General features: G+C 44.2%; 1 protein-coding gene across 3 annotated transcripts in view; it reads right to left on the bottom strand.

Moving 5' to 3' along the window:
* washc4 (WASH complex subunit 4) overlaps positions 1 to 19,797 on the bottom strand; it is a 105,774-nt gene that overhangs the window by 65,028 nt on the left and 20,949 nt on the right. For 2 of the 3 annotated variants that reach the window (XR_014620750.1, XM_084335511.1), the window contains exons 5-10: positions 14,085 to 14,130; positions 13,883 to 13,950; positions 13,319 to 13,401; positions 11,614 to 11,656; positions 7,841 to 7,944; positions 5,640 to 5,760 (exon numbers count right to left, since the gene is read on the bottom strand). Coding sequence is in view for 2 of the 3 variants with exons in the window: in XM_084335511.1 (XP_084191637.1) it covers positions 5,640 to 5,760; positions 7,841 to 7,944; positions 11,614 to 11,656; positions 13,319 to 13,401; positions 13,883 to 13,950; positions 14,085 to 14,130 (465 nt within the window). In the remaining variant the exon portion in view is untranslated. The remainder of the gene's footprint in view (positions 1 to 5,639; positions 5,761 to 7,840; positions 7,945 to 11,613; positions 11,657 to 13,318; positions 13,402 to 13,882; positions 13,951 to 14,084; positions 14,131 to 19,797) is intronic. The other variant, XM_084335512.1, reaches the window with a different exon arrangement.

Below are 19,797 nucleotides of genomic sequence, written 5' to 3'. Positions count from 1 at the left end.
CGTTTTGAACAGTAAACGAACGTCAGCTAACGCAAGCTAACTGAGGTATGAACATGAACTACTAGACTTTCTGGATCATTTGTTGATATCAGGAGCTATCGGTAGCTAGCCGGCTAAATACCGTTAGACAATGCCTACTAAACGTGAATAGTTGACTGGGTAATTTTGTTTAAACAGTAACGATAGCTAGGTAGCTAACGTTAGCGCAGGTCGAATGCAGTGCACTACAGACTCGAGCAGAGGAGCCGCACCTCTTTGTTTACAAACTCTACACGGGGGCGGGCGGGGCTAGGGAGGAGGAGCAGCGGCAGTTTGCAGGTCGTGTGTGTCTGAGACAGACAGCGAGTGAGAGCTTCGCTTGATCGGTTTCCGCTATCGGCGAATATGACTAATTATCGGAATTCACAGATTGCATATTTATACTGAGTATCGGCCGATAACGATCGGTGGCCGATCGATCGGGGCATCCCTAATAGTTAGTAAAAGCACTATATAAGCTCAGAACACAGCTCAGAACACAACACAGCATAGAACACAGCTCAGAACACAGAACACATCTCAGAACACAGCTCAGAACACAGAACACATGCAGAACACAGCACAGAACACAGCTCAGAACACATCTCAGAACACAGCTCAGAACACAGAACACATGCAGAACACAGCACAGAACACAGCTCAGCACACAGCTCAGAACACAGGACACCTCAGAACACAGAACACATGCAGAACACAGCTCAGCACACAGCTCAGAACACAGCTCAGAACACAGCTCAGCACACAGGACACCTCAGAACACAGCTTCATCTAACGAGGCGTCGCAAGGTTTAACTGAGGCTAACGGTAACATGATGGCACACACACAGTGGCACACCCTCCACCAGAGCAAGGCCAGAGAGAGAGAGAGAGACACATTGGAAAGAAACAACCCAAAACCAGAGCAAATTGAAATGCTATTTGGCCCTAAACAGAGAGTACACAGTGGCAGAATACCTGAGCACTGTGACTGACCCAATACTAAGAAGATCCTTGACTAGGTACAGACTCAGCGAGCACAGCCTAGCCATTGAGAAAGGCCGCCATAGGCAGACCTGGCTCCCAAGCGAAGACAGACTATGCACCCACTGCACACAAGATGAGGTGGAAACAGAGCTCCACTTCTTAACAAGAGACATATACTTCCCACAAATTGCAAACACCCAAAGAGACTTTGAAAGCATGGACAATAACTCAAAACTCCCATACCTACTGGGAGAAATACAAGAATGTGCAAACACAGCAGCCAGATTTGTGAGCTGCTGTGACAAGAAAAGGACATCCAACGGAATACAACCACCATAAAGACTGTACAAGAAATTCCTTCTGTAATGTACTGATTTCTTTTGTTTTATCCGTTTGATTCCTTTGTTTTGTTTGGCTTTGGCAATGTAAACGTATGTTTCCCATGTCAATAAATCCCATTTGAATTGAATTGAGAGAGAGAGAGAGAGAGAGAGAGAGAGAGAGAAAGAGAAAGAGAAAGAGACACACCATGGCGGGGTGCAGCACAACAGAAGACAGAGAGACAGAGACCACGGCGGGAACTGAATAGATTGCATGAAAAACTCACCCTAACGCAGAATCAATGGCAAAGTTGGAAGGAGACGACGACGTCAACGCATTTTCCTACCGTGGAGATGAAAAAGTTCACCAGCATCCATGATATTGTCCCCCCGTTGGGATGAACTTGGGAGTCCTAGTTTATCTGCCACACGTTAGCACTCGATAACGTAGCTAACGCTAGTTAGCTAGCGTTAGCTAACGCTAGTTAGCCTTTAGCTAAGTGTAAAGTGTCACAAAACAAGCGACACTTTTGGACAATGACATCCTGAGTCGTTCCTATGTGACCAGTATAATCTTTAAACTGAACTTTGGAAGATAGCTTTATGCTGGCTCTACTTATAAAAAATGGAAATGAGCCTTTAATATCTGCAAGGCAACCTGGGGAATGTGGGCCTCAGCAGAGGGGAGAGGGGAGAGAGAGAGAGACATAGTGTGAGAGAGAGACACACACACACGCACACACACACAAGGAGAGAGACATAGTGTGAGAGAGAGACACACACACACGCACACACACACAAGGAGAGAGACATAGTGTGAGAGAGAGACACACACACACGCACACACACACAAGGAGAGAGACATAGTGTGAGAGAGAGACACACACACACGCACACACACACAAGGAGAGAGACATAGTGTGAGAGAGAGACACACACACACGCACACACACACAAGGAGAGAGACATAGTGTGAGAGAGAGACACACACACACGCACACACACACAAGGAGAGAGACATAGTGTGAGAGAGAGACACACACACACGCACACACACACAAGGAGAGAGACATAGTGTGAGAGAGAGACACACACACACGCACACACACACAAGGAGAGAGACATAGTGTGAGAGAGAGACACACACACACAAGGAGAGAGACATAGTGTGAGAGAGAGACACACACACACGCACACACACACAAAGAAAGAGACATAGTGTGAGAGAGAGACACACACACACGCACACACACACAAGGAGAGGAGAGAGACATAGTGTGAGAGAGAGACACACACACACGCACACACACACAAGGAGAGAGACATAGTGTGAGAGAGAGACACACACACACACACACAAGGAGAGAGACATAGTGTGAGAGAGAGACACACACACACGCACACACACACAAAGAAATAGACATAGTGTGAGAGAGAGACACACACACACACACAAGGAGAGGAGAGAGACATAGTGTGAGAGAGAGACACACACACACGCACACACACACAAGGAGAGAGACATAGTGTGAGAGAGAGACACACACACACGCACACACACACAGAGATATAGACAGAGAGACAGACAGAGATGGAGAGAAGGAAAGAGACATAGACAAAGAGAGAGAGACCGAATAGTTGTATGGTATTAGGTAGAACAGGGAATTGAACCCTATACCAGTATCGTATGTGTGAAATGCCACAGTTTATATAAATCTTTAAAACTAAACTCTGGAAAGACTATGATGGAACTGAGCCTTTAAATGTCTCCATAAAGAGAGGTCTGTTCTCCACAGTGCTTCACAGGCAAAAGGGAGGAAACCTGCGGAATGTGGGCCCCAGCGAAGGAGATAAGAGAGCTGTAAGATGTTAACCCTTTCAGACAGGAAGGGGAGGAAGGGTTGCTGGTTGAAAAACAGGGAGTCCTCAATCTATAGAGGGAGATCTTAAAAAAGAAACTATATAACAATTAAATGTTTAATGTGTACAGTAAAAGTTCATAAATGGCATGCTTATAATTAATAGGAATTAACTGTCATTAGAGAATAATACTAAAAGAATGATGGGTAAAAACTGCTTTCTGGAGGAGATCTTTTAGGAAGCTTGATAAGAAATCCTAGGGATGGCTTCGTGCCCAGTACCATGTCACGTGATCCCCACAGACAAAGCAGTTGTCTGTTCTGAAGGGATAAGGGACTTTCTGTTACTTAAAAACCACTAGGTAACGAGAAGTAACGTTAGTATCAAGAAGGAGGAGCTCATACGAATTACGTATTGTAATTTGCTAAACAGAAATGACGACCATTTGACATCACTGTGTGTAGACCAATCGGAAAGATTGTAAGATGGATATAAAAGGGACGGTTGCCCTTTCAAGAGTGAGATTTTTACACTGAGCTGGAGAGAGAGGAAGCAGATGCTTAGAGACTTTCTGGAGAGATGAGAAGAATGGTGCTCGACACGGGGCAAAAGCCGTCCATGATGAGATGTTTTGTTCTGTGCTTATTTTAAACTGAATTGGGTGCTTTCCACTTCAGTATCTTTTTGTAACTAGCTTTTTCTAATTAAAATTACCTCTTTATAAATATGATTTGTATCCTTTCTTCTGACCAGACGACCGGGTAAGCATGAAATGTGTTTTGCATTGTAACTTCACCCCATGCATTTTTTGATTAATGATGTAAAATAGAATAATAGGCTTTATCCCTACGGAGTAAAAGGAGACTTATGATTATGCATTAAGGACTAAAGGTGGAATCTGATAAACCTGGTTTTATCAAGTAAAGCCATATAGTGATAATATGTGTAAGTGGCTTTATCCCTAGCTATAATGGGGATATAACTATAACTATAGGCTTTATCCCTACGGAGTAAAAGGAGACTTATGATTATGCATTAAGGACTAAAGGTGCATTCTGTATAATGGTTTTATCAAGTAATGCCATATAGTGATAAATACGTGTAACGGATTAGGGAAATGGACCTCCTCTGAATATAGAGAGTCCTTCCCAGTGCAAATAAAATAAAAGATTCCGCAACTTCAATCACTCGACGTTAAAGGTCGATGACTGACGGGGGTCGGAACGGTGCATTCGCTGTCTCTTGTCGGTCGGTGGTAACAACAACATTTTGTAGACTCGGTTGGTTCTGCGTGTCAACCACTTCACAGGACGCTGTTTGAGGTGTAGATAGGCAGACCAATGAGTTATGAAGTTATCGATCTGACCTAAGAGCGAGCGTGGGCATTCAACACTAAGCTACTAGCCGACATGGCTAGCCCGACTAAACCACACGCTGGCACTCGATAACGTAGCTAGCGTTAGCTAATGCTAGTTAGCCTTTAGCTAAGCTACTAGCCGACATGGCTAGCCCGACTGAACCACATGTTAGCACTCGCTAATGTAGCTAACTAGTTAGCCTTTAGCTAAGCTACTAGCCGACATGGCTAGCCCGACTGAACCACACGTTAGCACTCGATAACATAGCTAAAGCTAACTAGCTGTCCCTGCCTTTAGCTAAGCCGACATGGCTAGCCTGACTGAACTTTCTAACATGCAACAACTTTCATCTTCAGTCCATCTGCCGAACGACCGTCCTCTTCGTCTTGGCTGGCATAACCTCCAATGCTGCACGCGCTCCCGTGGAAATAGTCAGACGCATGCCGGCCGACTGTACCTTACCTGTAACCCCTCCCCTCGTTAAAACCAATAGTATATCTGCTGCAGAGCCGCAGAGCTCCAATAGTGTATCTGCAGAGCCACAGAGCTCCAATAGTATATCTGCAGAGCCCGGAACAAGTCAGACACATTCTACAAACGTGTCTAATGTGAAATATATAAGCATATAAGCAAAACTAGATTTTAGGTCTGTGATGAAAAAGGGGGGCCTCGCAAAAAAAATAAACCTCTGTTTCAGTCATGTTCTAGCAGTCTCCACACCTCTGTTTCAGTCCTGCTCTATCAGTCTATATACCTCTGTTTCACTCATGTTCTATCAGTCTCCACACCTCTGTTTCAGTCCTGTTCTAGCAGTCTCTACACCTCTGTTTCAGTCCTGTTCTAGCAGTCTCTACACCTCCGTTTCAGTCCTATTCTATGGGTCGTCGATGAAATGTCACTCTGTGCCACGCCCCGGGACCAGCAAGTGTTAGTGATCTGTTATGAATTTTTTTCCACTGTGGGTTTATCTCTTTTTCTGGCGGGGGGGGGGGGGGGGGGGGGCCTTGCGAGCACAGGGAGAACATGCACAAGCTCAAGGACACCTCGACACGCTGCCAGGAGGGGCCGGAATCGAACCGGGGACCTTAGAGGATGTTACCTGGAGGATCATGCCGTCCAGCAGCTGGCCCTCCAGCTTCAGCAGCAGCTTCTCAAACGGCTTCAGCTTCTCTTCAGGAATAGAGAACTTCCCCGGGTTGTGGTGCACTGACTTCAGTAACCTGCGCACACACACCACACACACACAAAGGTGTAAAGTACTTGAGTAATTGTACTTTGTTACAATACTTAAGTACTGTTTTTGGGGATTTGTACTTTACTGAAGTATTATTAGGTTTGTATACTTGTACTTTTTTATCCATAGACAAAGGTTTTATTAGTCAACAAATACATACATGTGGGGCGGCTATGGCTCAGGGGTAGAGCGGGGCGTCCAATGATCGAAGGATTGGTGGTTCGAATCCCGCTCAAGCCCATGTCCATCCCATTGCTGTTGTGTCCTTGGGCAAGACACTTAACCTACTTGCCTCGTATGAATGTGTATGCATGTGAATGAATGTTGGTGGTGGTCGGAGGGGCCGTAGGCGATGATTATTCGCCACGCTTCCGTGAGTCTGCCTCAAGGCAGCTCTGGCTGCAATTGTAGCTTACCACCACCGGTATGACTGTGTATGACCGAATAATGGACTCTGTGAAGCGCTCTGGGTCAGTGAAGAGCGCTATATAAATCCAATCAATTATTATTATTATTATTACATGTCAAGAGCGGCAATCTCATTGGCAAAGACCTCAGTTAAATAGTGATAAAGATATAAAAAAATAAACAAAATATACCATCCATTAAATAGCAACGTTCAGATATGCAAGGTTCTTGTTGAAGTGAGCGCAACGAGGAAGGTATTTGACTGATTCAATAGAAGAAGTATGCTGGCCTTATTGCAGGTGATGTCTGTACTTTTACTCAATTACATTTCAGAGAAAAGAAACTTTTTACTCCTTACATTTCAAATGCAGACCTACAAAGTACAAATCTCGCAGGTCCAACCATTTTTTTTTATTTTTTTTTATTTGTCTTTTTCCCCCTCCTTTTTCCTCCGATTTTCTCCCATCCCAATGTTAGTCGTTATGCCAATTCCCAATCCCCTTCCTGGTCGCTGCGCACTTACCCCCCACAGTCGGTCTGGGAGAGTGGAGGCTATCACGTGCTTCCTCCGACACACGTCTAGCCAATCAACCGCTTCTTTTCACCTGGCAGCGCGGACTCTCACTGAGAGCGTGTAACGTGTGGAAGGATCACACTACCGCCCTTAGATCCTATCCGCGCTTAGCAGGCGCCCCGACCGAACTGTAGGAGTCGCTGTTTACAACGACCCGGACCCACCCCGCCAGCTTCTCCCACCCTCTAATACTGCCAATTGTATTAGTGTGAACGGCCAGCCAAGCTGGTGACAACCCCGGAGCTGTGAGCTGGATTCGAACAGGCGAATCCAGCGTCTCCGGGGTTGGTGACGAACGCAATCTCCGCTACGCCACCTGACCGCTCAGGTCCAACCATTTTAATTAGTATATTTGTTTCTCTGGTCGAACTAAGGTTAACGTTATTAATCCTGCGGCCGCACTTTATTTAAAAACCGGCAATCAAATCCCCATCAATGGAAAATTAACCTGCCCATACCCCCATGCTGATTGGTCCTTGTGCAAGACTAGAAAGCGGGGATCTTTGATTAAACACCTGCTATCAAAAGAATAATTTCCTATCAAATGAAAACTTAGCCCACGATGGAATGAGTTTGAGACCCCTGGTCTATCCCTTGCAATAAAAAAAGTGTTTACTTTTTAGTACTTATTAAGTACATTTTAAAGTAGAAACTTTTTTACTTTTACTCAAGTGTGTTTTTAGCCAGATACTCTGACTTTTACTTGAGTAAGATTTTGAGACGGTACCCATACTTTCACTTAAGTATAATTTCGGGGTACTTTTTACACCCATACACACACACACACACACATGTGTACATCACTGCTGGGACATGTCTATGTGGGTGTGTGTGTCTATGTGGGTGTGTGTGTGTACGCGAGTGTGTGTATATGAGTGTGTGTATATGGGTGTGTGTACGTGGGTGTGTGTATGTGTACAGTATATGGGTGTATGTATGCGAGTGTGTGTATATAGGTGTGTGTGTACATGATGAGAACTTTGGATTTAGTTAAAATGATGTATGCGAGTATGTGTGTGGAGTAAGTGTTGTGGATATTCATTATATCAATTTAAACTGTGTGTGTGTGTGTGTGTGTGTGCACCTCTTGTACATCTTCCAGTGATCTTTCAGGGTTCCATGGTTCTCCATGATCTCATCCAGCGTGAGCAGAATTACCAACAGCTCTCCAAGGTGCTCGTACACCGTCTAGACAGAGAGGTAAATACACACTATAACACACCGTCTAGACAGAGAGGTAAATACACACTATAACATACCGTCTAGACAGAGAGGTAAATACACACTATAACACACCGTCTAGACAGAGCAGGTAAATACACACTATAACACACTGTCTAGACCAGGGGTTCCCAAACTTTTCAGGCCAGGACCCAGAAAATAAGGCGTCAGAGAGCCGCGGCCCAATGCACATCGTCAGACTTTTTTTTTTTTTTTTTTTTTTTTTTTTCATGCGATCGATTTTTAAGCCAAATATCACTTCAATCTTATTAAGTTAGTTCAAGTTAGTTATTCATTTATATGTGCTATTTATGAGAGGGCTAACTTGTTGCAAAATAATAATGATAATAATAATAGCCTCATTAAAATACTATTGTTGCTTCGGTTGTTTTCAGCGTTTTATGTACATAATCTGTTATTTAGTTTGAAATGTTCGTTGAAATAAGTAGATTTTTTTTGTTTTTGTTTATTTATTAAGTTAATATAAAACCATATAGTCACATTTTAGAATACAATAGAATAGAATACAACTAGAAACACTGTCCTGGCCTGCTTCTAAGTTCAGTGGCCTGACAAAAAAAAATAAAAAAAATAAAAATAAAAATAATTTTAATTTTTTTTTAATCATCTCGCGGACCACCCGTGGCTGCTCGCGGACCACCTTTGGGTCGCGACCCCGACTTTGGGAACCACTGGTCTAGACCAGGGGTCTCAAACTCGCGGCCCGCAGGGATGATATTTTGCGGCCCCCTACTGCAGCGGTTCTCAACAGGGGTTCCCTAGGGTGCCGCAGAGAGCTGCCAGGGGTGCCTTGAGATTTATTTAAAAAAAAAAAAAAAAAAAAAAAAAAAAATTACAGAAAATTATCACTAAAGTGCTATCTGTTGCAGCTGCACTGTTTTCCATGAAAATACCATATTTGGATAAGTTTGACCATTTCTCAAAATCTGAAAATCATTATTTAATAAAACACAGAAAAGGATCACCTTGGATAAAAAAATACTTTACAGACAACATTGAGACATAGCTTCCTGACACATTTCCATCCAAACTGTTGGAAGAACTCATTGAAATCTCATCTGATACCACCTGGAGAGCTAGTTTCAGAGTGTGGTGCTGAGTACCAAGTATCTCATGATGCAGCAGTTAAGGTGTTGATACCATTCAGCACCACATATCTGTGTGAACTTGGCTTTTCATCCATGACAGCTCTGAAAACAAAATATAGGGCAAAGTTGAGCCTTGAGGATGACATGTGTGTTGCCAAAGATCTCTCCACGTATTGACGGTATTATTAGCCAGCAGCAGCAGACCTCGCATTGAGCTAGAAATGTCCACTGAGTGAACAAGTGCTTATTTTCTGTATTTATTTATATTTTTTGAGAAATGGTAATTTGGTGATCCTTTTCTGTATTTAAAAAAAAATACATGATACAACAGATAGCACTTTAGTGATCATTTTCTGTAATTTTATTTAAAGAAATATGCTATTTGATTTACTACTACAAGCAGTGTAATGTCAACCGTACTAAGCCATTTAGACCTGAAACACCTGTTAATAATGCATTATATAGCCTGCATATACACACAAATGTGTTTCCCGGTTTCTTAAATAAACATTATTTTGAAAGCAAGCACTTTTGTCATCATTGTAGCAAAAAAGACAGGACCGGAAAAGTCTTTATCGTATGTAGGGGTGCCCTGGAATATTTTATTGAACACAGGGGTGCCTTGGCAGCAGAAAGGTTGAGAACCCCTGCCCTACTGGACATCAAAGTTTAGTGTTAATGCGGCCCGCGCGCAACTGTTTGCCGAGTCGTTGCGCGAGAGTTGGACGTTTTATTTATTTTATAAATTGTAGGCTAACATAGTGCAGGCTCATGACAGCAATGTTATGTTAGTAACTTGGTTGAAACGTGATTCCGGAGTGATATCAAATAAAGTGGAAGCAAATGCATCCTCGCTACTATCTCTCTCCTCTGCGAGCAGTGCTCTGCATGTCCGGCTGCACTGCCACTGCCTGTGTCGGTGTACGGGTCTGGTCCAATCACATACGCGTCCCGTCAGCGTTTTTCCACCGCACCCAGTCTGCGAATCAGAGGCAGAGTAGGAGAGTAGGGCGGGTCTTCACGGACTGCATGTCGTCTCTCTTTCAGTTCAAGTCGGAGCAGAGTTGGCAGCGCATCTACAGTAAACTCGCTCCCAGTTTTATCTCTGTGAGATAAATGTAGCTATTAGCCTATTTTCGCCAGCAGGCAGCCAGCAGAAAAATATGGCATTTTCAAAGATGGTCAGTAAAAGAAAAGTCGACTGCAATTCAAAATTGAATGGACGGAAAAATATGCGTTCATCCTGAGTTCCAGCCAGGGGGCGTAGCTGGAGATTCTGGGCCGCATGAAAGAATCAATTTGTGGGCCCCCAATCTATAAAAAAATGTGGGGCCCCCAATCTATAAAAAAATTTGGGGCATTTATTTATTGATGAAAACGCATAATATGGTTTTTACCAATTTTTTTTATAATACAGGCAATTATACTTTTGAGTCATCTACATTAACTTACTTTAGGATAATAATAAAACCATATTAATAAAAAGATAATAATAGTGTTCTATGCACAGTGCATTTCCATAGCTGTGGATGAGTCCACTGACACCACTGAGAAGCCTGAAGAACCGTTCATGTTCTGAAGAACTGTTCATGTTCTGAAATGTTATTGCTAAAAATTGAGAAGATTGGATCAGTTGTACTTTTTTTTTAATACTTGAAACCCTTTTTTTGTGGAATATTTGATGCGGCCCAGCCTCACCCAGACTCTACCTCCAGTGGCCCCCAGGTAAATTAATAATAATAATAATAATGACTTGGATTTATATAGCGCTCTTCACTGACCCAGAGCGCTTCACAGAGTCCATTATTCGTTCATACACAGTCATACCGGTGGTGGTAAGCTACAATTGCAGCCAGAGCTGCCCTGAGGCAGACTCACGGAAGCGTGGCGAATAATCAACGCCTACGGCCCCTCCGACCACCACCAACATTCATTCACATGCATACACATTCATACGAGGCAAGTAGGTTAAGTGTCTTGCCCAAGGACACAACGGCAGTGGGATGGACATGGGCTTGAGCGGGATTCGAACCACCAACCCTTGGATCATTGGACAACCCGCTCTACCCCTGAGCCACGCCGCCCCACAATTGAGTTTGAGACCCCTGGTCTAGACAGAGCAGGTAAATACACACTATAACACACCGTCTAGACAGAGCAGGTAAATACACACTATAACACACCGTCTAGACAGAGAGGTAAATACACACTATAACACACCGTCTAGACAGAGCAGGTAAATACACACTATAACACACCGTCTAGACAGAGCAGGTAAATACACACTATAACACACCGTCTAGACAGAGAGGTAATTACACACTATAACACACCGTCTAGACAGAGCAGGTAAATACACACTATAACAAACCGTCTAGACAGAGAGGTAAATACACACTATAACACACCGTCTAGACAGAGCAGGTAAATACACAGTATAACACAGTCTAGACAGAACAGGTACATTTCCATGCTTTTCAGTCCTGCATAAGAACAGAACGCTGCTCATAGGATCACAGTAACTCACCTGGAAATGGACTCCAGATGATTCTATTATTTTTGTGGCCCCCCTACAAGACAAGTTTTATTACAATAGCGATCAGTCAACATCAAACATGCTCCACCGGTGCCTAAGTATACTCACTCAGTAACTGTGGTCTCTGTCTCTCTCAGTATTGTATGCAATGATCTCGGGTGAACTTTTAAAGATAACTGAATTAGCTGTAGGTCTCACTTGTTGAGAGAGAGTATACCTCATGCTAGCTGTATGTCTTACTTGTTGAAAAAGAGTAGAACTCACACTAGCTGTAAGTCTTACTTGTTGAGAGAGAGTACAGCTAAACCTAGCTGTGGGTCTTACTTGTTGAGAGAGAGATTGATTGAAAACTTTATTAACAGATTGCAGAATGGGTACAATACAGTACAGCTCAATACACACAATTGTTAAGGGGATGCAGACCAGAGAAAGACTTTCGTCTTGTTTACATCAGGGTCCCCCATTTTCAATTCATCAGGACATATATGACATACATGACATACAGATAGTCAGTACTGCTACATCTATACATTTATGACATACCAGATTTGCAAATACAGTACTGTTTGTGATACAGAAGGAGTCAGGAAAAGGGAGTATATACATTTGACGTAGAAACTGTACATTGGAGGAGGTTGGGTGGGGGGGGTTGGGTACACTGGGATATTGACAACCATACTGGGTAATCTACATTGGAGGTGGTTGGGGGGGGGGGGGGGGCACACTGTATATACAAGCAAAACTGTACATTGAGGGGGGGGGGGGGAGACACTGTACAAACAAACAAAATTGTACATTGGACTATTGACAAAACCATACTAGGTAAATGACTGTACATTGGAGGGGGTTGGGTTAGGATATTTACAGGGGCCAGTGTTGAATTGCAGTCTCCCGTAGGTGTCCCTTGAGAGAGGTTTTGAAAGTGGGTAGTGATCCACATTCCTTTACAGCTTTGGGTAGGGCGTTCCACATTGATGTGGCATAATTGCGAAACGTGTTTAGTCCCTTATTTGAGCCGAATCTGGGTTTAACATGATTTGTGGAGCTCCCTCTGGTGTTGTGATCGTGGTATTCACTGACCTTTGGGAAGTATTTTGACATGTACATGGGTACCTTGGTCGTGTAGTGTATCTTGTAGACCAGGCCCATTGCAAGTTGCTGTACTCTGTCGTCTACTCTAAGCCATCCTAGGTTGTCAAAGTGGGCAGGGGTGAGGTGGGTTCTAGGAGTAAGGTCAAGCAGTAGTCTGACCAGTTTGTTTTGAGATGTTTGTAATTTTGTTTTTAGCGCCTTTGAGGTGCTTTGGTACCATGAGGTGCAAGCATAGTCGTAGTACCCCTGAATGAGTGCTCCTGCCAGAGTCTTCAGGGTATTCTTGTTTACCAGAGAGGAGATCCGGTACAAGAATCGAGTTCGTTGGTTGACTTTTTTTATTACATTGGATGCCATTTTGTCACAGGAGAGATTAGCCTCTAGGATGGAACCCAGGTAGGTAATTTCATCTTTCCTTGTGACAATATTGTCACCCACTGTAACAGAGAGTACAGCTAAACCTAGCTGTGGGTCTTACTTGTTGAGAGAGAGTACAGCTAAACCTAGCTGTGGGTCTTACTTGTTGAGAGAGAGTACAGCTAAACCTAGCTGTATGTCTTACTTGTTGAGAGAGAGTACAGTTAAACCTAGCTGTATGTCTTACTTGTTGCTGTTGTAGAGTGCAGCCAGTTGGTGAATAATGTTGACCACCACCTCATAACACCTGGATACAAAACACGACAGCTCCTACAGAGTGGGGGAGAGAGAGAGAAAGAGAAAGAGAGGGGGAGGGGCGAGAAGTAGGGAGAGATTTGAACAAAAGGTATTAAAGATACACTAATTATAAAGATTTTCTAAAAGATTTGGCCTGATGGTGGCGCTACAGTAAATATCATGGGGTCACCAAAATCAATAGAGTGCATCCTCTATGGGTCATAAATGTGCACCACAAACTTGAAGGATTTAAATAAAAGCTATTTGAGTTATTGGCAGCAGCGGGCAGGGTTCTAATGATCAATGTCCAGTTGTACTTACAGTTGAGAGTTTTGGGATGTGTATGAGATGCATTGGATGTGCAAAATAAATCAGCAATGTTGAATTGTTGTGAGTGAATGACTGAATTAGTGACTGATTGAATGACTGAATCAGTGACTGAATCAGTGACTGAGTGAATGACTGAATCAGTGACTGAATCAGTGACTGAGTGAATGATTGAGTCACATCTCACCTGAAGGAACGAGATGAATCGTCCCATCTGGATCTGAGATTCTCCCTCAACCACACTGGTGTCAGGGACTGAACACACACACACAAACACACTTGATTTAATTTGCATGCAAGATCATTGGGGGACAATATGCAGCGAAGAAAATACTGAAATTCTGGGGACAATACTGAAATTATGTGGGAGAAACATTAGGTAACATTACCTCCTTCTCCATAATACAACAGGCCATTGTAGAACTTCTTTTCTGCCTGCAGGGGGAAACAGAGAGACACCATCAGTCTACAACAGAGACTGAAGCAGAATATGCCTCTCAACCTAGAACAGAGATCCGTTGGCAGTGTTTCTCCAAGACATTTAGAAGAAGTAATGGTTGGCTGTATACTTTAGTTCTGAGGTCGGCACTGTTTTGGCTCTGTATAATAGCAATTGATGTTTGCCTCCCTCTCTCTCTCTGCCTGAAGCTTTTCCTGTGACGTAATTCCATCAAACCATGGGCTGATTTGTATGAGCCACTACCACACAAGCCAGAACTGGGCAGGGTACACTACCACTACCACAGGCGCAGGGGGACTGAACTTAGGCGCAGCCGGTGCCCAGAACGCAGTCTACTGGAAAAGGGGTCAGATTTCAGGTCCCAAGATGGCGACATACTAGCGTAACATAAAAATTTAATAGTCTGTATAAATGGCCACAATCCCATTTTCCAAACCCCCCTGTTTATCTATACTTATTTAGATTGATTTAGATATCTATTTCTCTCTCTCTCTCGCTCTCTCTCTCTCATATATACTGTCTCCCTAGCCAAGCCCAGGCACCCAGGATTAGAATACATTGACCTGATAACGTTGACCTTTTTCTTTTTTTTACATTTATTTAACCTTTATTTACCCAGGCAAGCAAGTAAGAACAAATTCTTATTTTATTTATTGTCAAAAGTATGCATAATGTTGTTAATTCCACAACAAGAGAGATATGTAATGTTAATTACCTGAAATTATTCAGTTTTGGGGGGGGGGGGGGACCCCACATATATTGGTATCAGTTGATATCGGTATCGGAAATTAAGAGTTGGACAATATCGGTATATCGGTAAAAAAGCCAATATCAAACATCCTTACTGATAACCTGTGTGACCTAAATGACCGGTGCCTGCATGGCGCCACCGGCCACTGAGGAGGAGCAAAGCTGAGCATAATATCATATTCAGCCCCAGCTCACATATATTCCAGACATATGACCATCTAAGAGCAAGCCTGTCGATCATCAATCATCAACCAGTCGGTCATCCTCTCTAAAAATGGGATTCTCAAATGTATATAACCTTGTCTGTTTCTGTTGATGGGACCTTAGTCTGCGGTGGTGCGCTCATGCATGAGGCTCCACTCGGGCTCTGGTCCAGGCCTGTATTGCTTCTCGTGTGCTCCAACAAGTAAACCAACTTGAATTCCACCCTTGACTCCTGTTTCGGCGTCGGTTACACACAGGGTGTTTTCGTTTTGTTTTCAAGATGAGTTTCGCTTTCCAGGTCGCAACGTAGTGGCAGCCGAGTTAGACATTTGTTTTGCAACCGGAGCACTTTCGTTTTGCCTCCTGAGCACAGTGATGTAGTACAATGCCAAAGCAGTAGGTGGCAGTAGGTGGCGAACATGAAGGCCATTTTCAACCAATCAGAACTTGAATGTGCCAATACACTTCCTGCAAAAAAAATCAACAAGCCGCCATCTTTAAATGCCTCCGTGAGCTATTTAGCCAATGTAGCACTTATTTTTCAGCAAAGAAAGTGCAATAAAAGTGCAATAAACAAAACGGATACATTCACTGTGTGTTCTGCCTCTCATTTGTTGATGAAACAAAACTAATATCAACACAATTGACCACCAAGAGCGGATAGTTTAGTCTCACAAAAAGATCTCCGATGTTGTTAGCTACATGCTAACGTGAATGGAATATGCCAGTATAGCATTGTGGCTAGCAGCTAACGTTAGCCCACGTTAGTTAGCCAGCCAGCACCAAACTGATGCCCTAGCCCTGCCCCCCCCATCAATCTATGGGCCGGCCCCGCCTCTCTCTCTCTTTCTCTCTGCATGCGTGTGTGTGTGTGATTAGTGGTTGTGGCTCACTGCCTTCCATCTATATAAGGCTCATGCAGATGGGTACATTGCACCACTTCTGAAGTCAGTATATAGTTAGTTTATGGAAGATGGCAGATGTCTTCTAATATGACCTCGTTGACATGCTGACGTGGTCTTATTAAATGACTGTTATTGTGAATAGGATACAGACGAATACCTTTGCGTTTAATTATTCTTTATTGAAGTACAATGACATATTTATGCAGCCCATTACGGTGTGTGATGTTACATTAATATGTTGCCATCTTGGGTACTGTAATCTGATATGGCCCTCTTTGACATGATGACATGGTCCTATTAAATGACTATTATTGTGAATAAGATACAGACGAATACCTTTGTGTTTAATTATTCTTTATTGAAGGACAATGACATATGTAGGTATCCCATTACATTGTGTGATGTTACATTAATATGTTGCCATCTTGGGTCCTGTAATCTGATTATCCTCCCAATATTTTGCGTTCTGGCGGACGATAGATGGAGGGTTACCGCCTTCACCTAGGTACAGACCCCCCAGTCCCGGGTATTGGGAATGTACTCTGCCCAGTTCTGTTTTGTGTGAGGCGTCTTTTTGATCTTCCATAATATGGATACCTTTACTGTGCAGCTGACAGTTTGTTTCATCTCAGACATACCATCGATACCCAGAGTGGGGAGGACCCTAAAGAAGACCTGTACTGTGTGTACTCTGTACTGTGTATACTCTGTACTGTGTGTACTCTGTGTATACTCTGTACTGTGTATACTCTGTACTGTGTGTACTCTGTACTGTGTATACTCTGTACTGTGTGTACTCTGTACTGTGTATACTCTGTACCCTGTATACTCTGTGTCTACTGTGTACTCTGTGTGGAGAGACAGAGAGAGAGACAGAGGATATACGTCAGAGGGCGTACACACATAACTCAACTTCACAATTTTATCCAAGTAATGAAGCCTTAACTAGCCTCATGCAGAAGTCCTGTCCCTCCCCCTGTCCTCTCGTCCAATCTCCTGCTGTGCCACGTGTCCTTCCCCCCTCCCCGTGCGCGCAAGAGAGTCTCTCTCTCTCTCTCTCTCTCTCTCTGAACTGAAGCATGTGGTCTCTCTCTCTGAACTGAAGCATGTGGTTTCTCACCGAAGGCAGACGTTCATTGTAATGAACAGACGTGATGATGAGTTAGATCTTAATTTTAAAGTAGTAATAGACGGGTTTGAGTACATTATCTTTGCGACAACACAAAACATGCGCTGTTTTGGGTGTGGAAAAGAGGGGCATCAGAGACAAGCGTGCCCTGGGGAGGGGCCGAGCAGGGGGGAAAATGATGGGGAAGGTGCGAGGCCGAAAGGAAGACCAGCTTGGGGTGGGAATCGAGGGGTTGAGGGGGGGGGGGGCAGGGGATGAGGGGTAGTGGGGAGGTTTCTGAGAAGGTTTTGGTACCAGATGGAGGTGATAAGGGAATGGAGGGGGTGGTTTCGGCGGGGATTGTAACACGGGGAAAGAATGGTGGAGATGGTACGGTGGGGGGGGGGGGGGGTGGTAGTAGTAGGAGCTTGTGTAAACCAAGACGTGTTGGATAGCCAGGTGAGGGGTGGAATTGTTGACATTAGAGGGACAGATGGACCGGTTGAAGGAGGGATTGCAGAGGTGGCAAGGGGACCTGTTGTAATATATGGGGCAAGTGGTCCTGTTGATGTACTAAGGAAAGTTGCTGGGGATGGAAATGAGGGGGGGGGGGGGGGGGGGGTCGTGGCAGGAAGGATTGCGGAGGTGGATCTGTTGAGACACAAGGGACAGGAAAAGGGGATGAAGATGAGGGGGGGGGGGTGGTGGCAGGGAGTTTTTCGGATGAGGGGAGTGTGCCTGGGGGGGCTGTAGCTATTGAGGGAGCAGGGTCAGAGGACTCAGTTGTGGGGGTCAGGGTGGAGGGAGTGGAGGATATTGATATGGAAGAGGGGGACGGGGGGGTAGAGGTGTTTAGGCAGAAGAGAAAGGGTGGAGTAATTGGGTTGTCAAGATCACAAGCTAAGAAGCCAGGTGTGTCGGAAGAAATCGGCAGCACACAGAGTACACAAGGGTTGTTTTTTGATGACAGTGAGGAATATGGGAGCGATGATTCTTCAGAGGGTGCTGCCTATTCTTTGGGTGCGATGAAACTGTTTTTACAGGTGACAAAGAACAGGAAGGGAGTGGAGGTGGACATTTTTTTTTCAGATATGGATTTTTTGTTTTGAATGCAAAGAAACATATGAGGTTTAAAGGAGAAGGTTGTTTTGTTGACACAGATTTATACAGGTTGAGGAAGGTTGTGCAGAAAGTACTGAAGGGCCCCAGTATGGTGGGGGACGGAGTGGAATCAGTGTAGTGTTTTTTTTTTGTTTGTTTGGTTTTCTTGTTTCACTTTTTGTTTTCTTCCATATGAGAGTTTTTGTATTGATGGGACTGGTGTGTTGTCACTTAGGACTGGACGTTTCATGGTGTCCTGATGCTGAGGCCTGGAGGCTGAGACTTTGGTTGATCATCTCATGTACTCGTATGCATTTGTGGAACTTTGTGAAAACTGGGAGTATGGAGGATTCAGAGACAGGAGCGGAGCGTATCGTTTTCATGCCCAATGGGAAGGCCACGTCAGACTCCTTCGGCAAGCCTTTCTTCAGAGTTGTCATGGGGGATGTTGTCTCTGCCGTCCTTTTATGTTACCGGCACCGTTACCTTGTTCAAGGGTTGGAAGGTATGACTGTGGGGCTCGACACGTTCTACGGCGGTATAGACATTTTACTGGCTCAGCCTCGGAGGGTGATGGTAAAGCGGACTTTGCTGGTTATTTTCTACCTTATGGTTGGAATGGGCTTCATCAGGGTTGTGAGCTCGTGACTCGGACTGCTCGATGGGAAGTCACTGGGGGCTGCCAGTCTCCGCACGGGGGTGTGGGAGGTGAGGTTGGAGCGGCATCTGGACCGGGAAGGAAAAGGCGGCCTCGGACGGGGAGGCGAGGGTTACAAACTGTCTACTGAGGATGTCGGTCCAGAGTGCATCTCGGCCCCCCTGCTCTGGTTTCGGCCCCTGACATCATCGAGGCCATATGATATACGACGGGTGGACGGTAGGAGCTTACGTGATAAGGATGAAGGAGGAGGGTCGGCTGTCGAAGCGGCCCGTTTTATCCACGAGATGGGTGTTGACTGGAGTCTGTCAGACACGCACAAAGGCCTGTTGTGTTGTACCAAAAGGGGAAAGGTGAAGACAGAGACGCTCTTCTCAGGACTAAGGTTTCTACAGTGCCTCTCCGGTGTCTCTCTCGTTGATACACCCAGACTTTTGGATCGTTTAGAGTTTTTTTTTCCTCCATATGGGGGAAAAGTTCTAAGTGACAATTTGGTTCAGTTTAAGCAGTGTTGTCCCTAATTGATTTGTTTGTTGTGATTATTTTTTTTTTTTTGTGTTCCGTTTCTTTGTTTTGTTTGTTTGTTTGTTTTGTTTTTGTTGTTTGAGTTGTAGAGTATTTTAATGTTGAAAGTTTATGTTGCATCTTGAGTGTTTTTAGTAAAGAATAAAGTTTTTTATCAAATCTCTCTCTCTCTCTCTCTCTCTCTCTCTCTCATAGGTTAATAGGATACTAGATTACTAGGCTAATAGGCTGCTCTTGCTTACGTAACACCTCTGTCCTAACGTTGAACTCAATAGTATTGATGACAGTCAAAGACACTACATAATATGACGGGTCAAATGTCAGTACAGTACAGTCTATCCCTTTACGGTGTGTGTGTGTGTCTGTGCGTCCGTGTGTGTTTGTGTCGGGA

The sequence above is a fragment of the Notolepis coatsorum genome (assembly GCF_963971535.1).
Source record: "Notolepis coatsorum genome assembly, chromosome: 18".
Lineage (NCBI taxonomy): Eukaryota > Metazoa > Chordata > Actinopteri > Aulopiformes > Paralepididae > Notolepis > Notolepis coatsorum.
Note: the sequence above shows the minus strand (reverse complement) of the source record. Positions and strands in the feature narration are given on the sequence as shown.